Here is a 6,067-nt window from a genome sequence, read left to right on the forward strand (position 1 = left end):
CCCACATGCTGCCGGTTGTGTGAGTTGCTGTGGTTGCATTGCACGCTCCTCCTAACGCTCTCTCTGTGAACCCTTTCCAGCCCACGACCTTCCCCCGAGCAAGACCTCGGCCACGGCGCAGACTGGCAGCCACCTGCAGTGCCTCTCGGTCCACTGCACGGACGACGTGGGCGAGGCGAAGGGCCGGACTGCGGTGCCGACGTGGAGGTCCCTGCACTCGGACATCTCCAACAGATTTGGGACTTTTGTGGCTGCCCTGACTTGAACAAAAGAAATTATTTTTTTTCTCTTTTTAATTTTAAAGGGCCGCTACTGCTAGGTGGACTATTTTTCTAGGTTGGTACCTGCTTAGTGGCATATGGACTGGAAAGGGTTAATTTAAAGTAAACCTCAACTTTTTTTTAATCTTCTGCCACAGTATGTTACCAGTGTTAACCCTTCTGCAGTTAGCACACTTTTGCTTAAGATTTTCCTGCTAGACCACTTTTTCCCATTATTCTGTAACCTTGGCATACATTTATAGATGAGGCCTTTTCCTTTTTCATCTCAGCGTATGTCCAAGTCACGTATGTCATAATAAGACAAAGATCCTCCTCCTCCTCCTTCCTCATTTGCTTTGTGTTTCTTCTTCTTTTTTTTTTTTTTCCTTTTGTTTTGCTTTGTTCAGTGCTTATTACAATGGTGATCCTGAAGAACAGCAGTTCAGGAATAAACGCCGGTTAAAGTAAAATGGTCATCATTATGTTATATATTATATTGATACCCAGCTTTTGCCAGTCACATACAAACCAAACAGTTAATGCTCTGTTGAATATTCAGGCAACGAGCCTGCCCTTTCCTGAGAAAATGATGTTCTGTTATTAATAATGTTCAGCCTTGTTTGCTCTCTGCCTTCCCCAGCGAGGTGAGGACGCTCGTTCCTGTATTTACCCTGCTGAAGCCCAGAGACAGAGCTGTCATGAATGGGCTGGTTCAGGCACAGCTGGGGAAGGTGTAGAGAAGTTTCTCTAAATAAGTCTAACAGGAAGTTTGCTTAATAATTAAGAGCCATTGTCTCCCCCACGGAATGGCCAGGCTCCCTCTCCACTTGCGAGCAGGGGCGGGCTGTGCTCCCCAGCATGGCCGTAGCCTCCTGGTCCTGGTGATGCTCCCACAGTTCCCACTTTATCACTGCCAGAGAAGAAAAATCTCCCGGAGGCACCGCATGCCTCCTGTGTGCACTGTGCTGTGGCATGGTGTCACGGTGTCCCAGGGTAGGAGCTGGCACCCATGGTGCGGCTGGGTCCATCGCCAGCTGTGGCCGGTGTCCCCAAAGCCCTGCCAGGTGGCACAGCTGCACCCTGCCCATTTGTCACCCCTTTTTAGCTGAAGGAAGATGCTGTCAATGGGAAGCGGGGTCCAGCGTCCCATGTGCTTCTCTGCAGGGCACCCCGGCTCCTGCCACGGCCGTCCCACTGCAGTGGCAGCAGCTGGGGGACAGCCCGGGGAGGGACACCCAGGGGTCTGTATTCCCAGGGTCAGCATTGCCTGATCTGCCAGGGCAGGGAGACCCCACATTAGACCCTCCTGAACTTTGAGGCCCCGTTTTTGCCACGCATTGAAGAACAGCATTATGGATGCATACAATAAAAGGAAAACCATACTTCCCTGCTGGTGATAGATAATACTCACTCGAGAAGAAAGTTGGAAGCAGACCAGATAAATACACGACTGACACGATGAGCCGACACTACTGTGGTTTTACGTAACGCTGTGCATTATTTGTGTATCCTCTGTGTACAGGAGCGCGAGCCGTCCCGCCCCGCGCAGGCCAGCTCGCTTTCCTCTGCTCCCTGAAGCTTAATACCACCACGGGAGATTTAGGTTTTAGCTGTGAAATAAAGGTCGGCCTCTCTAGGGTTATTTATTACTCCTGTCATGAATTCACAAAATGTGTCCCTCCTCAAGGGATGGAGTTTGAAGACTGCTTTGTATTTTATCTTCGATGATTGTGCTGGGCCTTTAATTATTTTGAAGTGATGTTCTCAGTAGACACCAATGGAGAGGAATTTCTGCCTAAAATGCCAATGGCACGGGATGGTCTGAAATCCTCACTCGGTTGTGTGTGGCTTCAGAGAGACTCGCAGTGTTTGGAAATGTTATTTGAATGTGCTCTTATTAACCGTGCATGGATTGATTTCCTCTTACGGGTCTGGTCAGTGACTTGACTTTGGATAAATTTGGATAGTTTTGAACCTTGATGTTCAATATTATTTTACTTTTTATTGAAGCTGGAGCTGCCACGAGGATGAGGATTTTTGCCCCTCCTGGGGCAATTGGCTGTGGAGATGCCTCGCACCCGCTTGGTTTGGAACAAAAAGATGGGATGCTTTGTACCTTCTGCAGGCGCGTGCGCCACCGAAAGCTCAGAGCTCCTCCCTGTCCCTGCAATAAAACAGCACCATCACCAGTAAAATACCTCCTGGTAGAATAGTTGTCAACCCCCACTCTGCAAGGTGCCTCTGTGCCTGTGATTTCTTAAGTCCCGGTTCACCCAAATATGTGATTAATTTTAAATCCTGCCTAGCAAAGCACTTGAGGGCTGGGGCGCCTGCCAGGGTGAGCACTGCTGAGGTGGCTTCAGCCGCAGCTCCCACCCTGTCCCGGCAGCTCCCACCCATCCCAGCTGGGTGAGTCTTGGAGTAACCCTAGCGAAACTCATGCCTAGACATACAATACCGTGTTTCAGCACTTACAGCTGGAAAATTAGGAAGAGTTCATGGTCTGGGTGGCACGTTCCTGTCCCGCAGCAGTGCAACCCCGATGGCTTGCCTCTTTGTTTTTAGTTTTTCCTGCTGTATTCAAGAGAACAGGTTTTTCAGGCTTCCTGAGGTCAGGGATGCACACCCTGTGCTACCAGGGAGAGACCTTTCAGTGAACACTGCATTAGAGATTTCAGATCGCTTTTAAAGAGAAATCCTTCTTTAAGTAGTAATGTGGTGACTCTGTTGGTCTCACCCACCCTTTTCTTCTGTTTTGCTCTCTGCAGCATGTGCTCCTCTGCTGGAGCTGCTGTTCCCCTCCACTTGGAATTTAACTTTTTTCCTTGCTTAAAAAAAACAAAGTGCAAGCAATTCCTTAAAAACCAGTGGAGTCCTCTAACAGTTTTGAATCCTATGAAATGAGGCGGACGGGCTGTACTGAAGCCAGGGCCGTGTGTTCAGCTGCTGAGCTGTACAGCATGGAAGTGCGGGGCTGCAGCACACGGCTGCCCCGGGTCATCCTGCGTGGCTGGCGCTGCTGGCCCCAGGTGGCTGCAGCAGTAGGACGGGATTTTTAGATTGTGAGGAGTTAAAAACAGTGGTTGGCTGTCTGCTGGACCTTAATTTGCTGTGTAGTTTTGCTGGATAGCATGGTCACATGCCGTCCTGCTAACCTCCTGCCCATTTGATCTTGTGTAATTTAAGTAACATTATCAACTGAACAAAAGGAGAGGTTGGGAGCTCTACTGGGGCAGCTGTGAGCAATGCCACGACCAACCTGTGTTTTCATGGTTCCTTTGCTTTTTGCCAAAGATCAGAACAGAAACGGTACATATGACTGACCAGGAGGAGCATCACTTCATGCTCATAACCTGGTGTATTTGGTACTGGCAGCATATGCTGAAGGCTACAACTTTGTTGCAAAGCTCATGTCACCTGTAGTAATTTCATTGTGCTCATTTTTTCTATTAATTTGGCACTGAATGCACTGATTATTTTTTTTTAACATATATAAAATATCAGCATAGCCCTACATGGTAAGAATTGAAATGAGTTAATTTTCAGAATATTAATAATACTTCTAACTGAGGCATGTTTGAGAGCTGTAGGTAAAAGCCTGTTGTGCAAGAGGTAAGTTGCACTCTTGTGGAGAGGGAAACAGAGGCACAGACAGTGTCAGCCCGAGCTGGGTCAGGGGCACGTTGGTGGCAGAGCTGAGCTGAACCCGAGGTCTGACCTCTGCTCGCAGCCCTTGTTGCTGAGCCGCACAGCTCGAGGCTTGCTTCCTTCAGAGGGTGGGCTGGGGCAGCAGAGGATGGAATTTGAAGAACCACATATTCCCCAAATGAGTGGGTAAAGCCAGAATAACGTAAACTCACACCTGCTTGTCCTATAGGGCTTCCAGATAGCAGGGGTGTTGTACCAAAAAGTCAAGGACCTGTGGTAGATGTGCCATTAAGGGGTGCACAATCTGTATTGTGAACAACAGCAAAAATGGGGCTTCACATTTGTTTTGGAGCCGTCTCCCTGCCTCGCCTGGCTTCGGCTTTCCCCTGCAGCCCCGTGCCCAGGTGCTGGGGAGCATGGACATCCCTGGCCTCCCGACCCAGCTCGCTGACTCCTTTGGTGTTTGCTGAAAGAAACTCTGCACTTCGTCTTCAAGTTAAAATGTAGTGGCAAGCTGAGGAAAATCTCTCTTGCATTTAAATTGGGAGGAGTGATAAAAATATCTCTTTGCCAAAAAAAAAAAAAAAAAAAGGAAAGAATAGGCTTTATTTATTAAATACTCTTACGATTTTTTTCCAGATCACTTTTCCCTAGGGTTACTAGTTCTCTGCTATTCTAGCTCGGTTTTTAGAGCATCAGTGGGAGAGGGTTTAGACTCATTTTTATTTAATTAAGGATTTCATTGTGTGGTTATGGTGGAAGGGAATGAGCATCAGAATCACGTCATCTGGGTCATTTAGGGACTGTTTCAGATACTGTATGTCTGCTGGTCATTCTGAGGCTGGCTGGCCTTCCCACACCAGGAATCTGTATCGGGCTTCCAGGCACCAATGGTAAGGCAAACGGAGGAAGGGGTAAGGTGAGCACAGGTCAGCGAAACGCGTCTGCTGCTAGGAGGGCTGGAGAAGGTGGGGGGAGATGCGGACAGAAACAAAACTGGCGAATTTTGATTATTTTTGTTAAGCTGCAGTGTAAGGTTTTCTCAACTACTAGATTCACAGCTGTTCAATGGATGGTGTGTAAGAGCATAACCCATTTTTATAGAATTGTTTCTCCTTTATTGCTTAAGGCTAATGGAGGAAATAGTCTAATTTTGTCTTAGAAATTCTCTATTAGAATTGTTGGTTTGAGTCCATCCGCTCATAGATCCTGACTGATGAAACTGCAGGCTGTGATTTCCGGCAGTTACAACTTTATCACTATTTGCTACCCAAGAATATAACAGCTTTAAAACAGCCTTAAGCAAAAGAATGTTATTTCTTTGTACTAAATTTGGTTCCTGGAAAAGAAAAAAAAAATACTCAAAACACTGGTAATCCGTACTGCATAGCAAACTCTTCTGAAAAATGTTATTGCACATGTAAAATATGAAAACTTGACTCTGCTGTGTGTTAAGCAATCCTGTAATCTTTTTTTTCTTTTTTTTTTCTTTTTTTTTTTTTTTTTTATTCTTGTTCAATTCATTTCTGAAATGCTTGGTTGGAAGACTGTGACAATAGCTCATGAAATTGAGTGTTATTTTTCTTCCTTTTTTTTAAATATGTAAAGTGCAGTCTTCTGTATTCATGCATATTGTACATATCTGTATATGTTTTACTGAGCAACTAAATAACAATAAATATGATGTTAATGGTGGCTATTGTATATTTCATACCACGTTTGTTAATTTTTGTAGTAGGTCCTTTTTCCCCTGAGACATGAAGAAGTGAAGCAATACTGTTCACATACAGGTAAACCCTGGCCCTTGTGATGGTTGGTACAACTTTTGCCTGTGATCTGGGGAAATCCTCACTCCAGCTGGCTTCCCTCGCCGGCAGGGCTGTCCCACAGAGCCACAGGCCACAGGAAGGTGTGGGGACGCGGTTTGTTCCTGGTGCTCCTGGGCTCTGCAGGTTCCTCTCTGCCTGCAGTAGGGTGACCACCTGCCCCGGCAGCTCATGGTGCAGCCCCACAGCCAGGTCCAGCCCCTTGCTCCTGGCTCAGAGCTGGCTGACCCAGAGATCACAAAGGTTGGAACTAACCGGCACGATCAGAAATTACTTTTTAGCTGAAGTCATTTCTCTGATGAACAGCAAATCCATGAGGTTTGCTGAGCCCCT

At 46.9% G+C, this 6,067-nt stretch overlaps 1 protein-coding gene across 7 annotated transcripts in view; it reads left to right on the forward strand.

Moving 5' to 3' along the window:
• The window catches only part of MN1 (MN1 proto-oncogene, transcriptional regulator), a 290,178-nt gene that overhangs the window by 35,444 nt on the left and 248,667 nt on the right, over positions 1 to 6,067 (forward strand). The window contains exon 2 of one of the 7 annotated variants that reach the window (XM_080405668.1): positions 81 to 5,603. The exons of the other annotated variants lie outside the window; for them this stretch is intronic. Coding sequence (XP_080261794.1) covers positions 81 to 265 — 185 coding nt within the window. The 3' untranslated portion in view covers positions 266 to 5,603. Of the gene's footprint in view, positions 1 to 80; positions 5,604 to 6,067 lie in introns of those variants that run through there. 7 annotated transcript variants of the gene reach the window in all.

This window comes from Falco punctatus (genome assembly GCF_963210335.1).
Source record: "Falco punctatus genome assembly, chromosome: 1".
Taxonomy (NCBI): Eukaryota; Metazoa; Chordata; class Aves; order Falconiformes; family Falconidae; genus Falco; species Falco punctatus.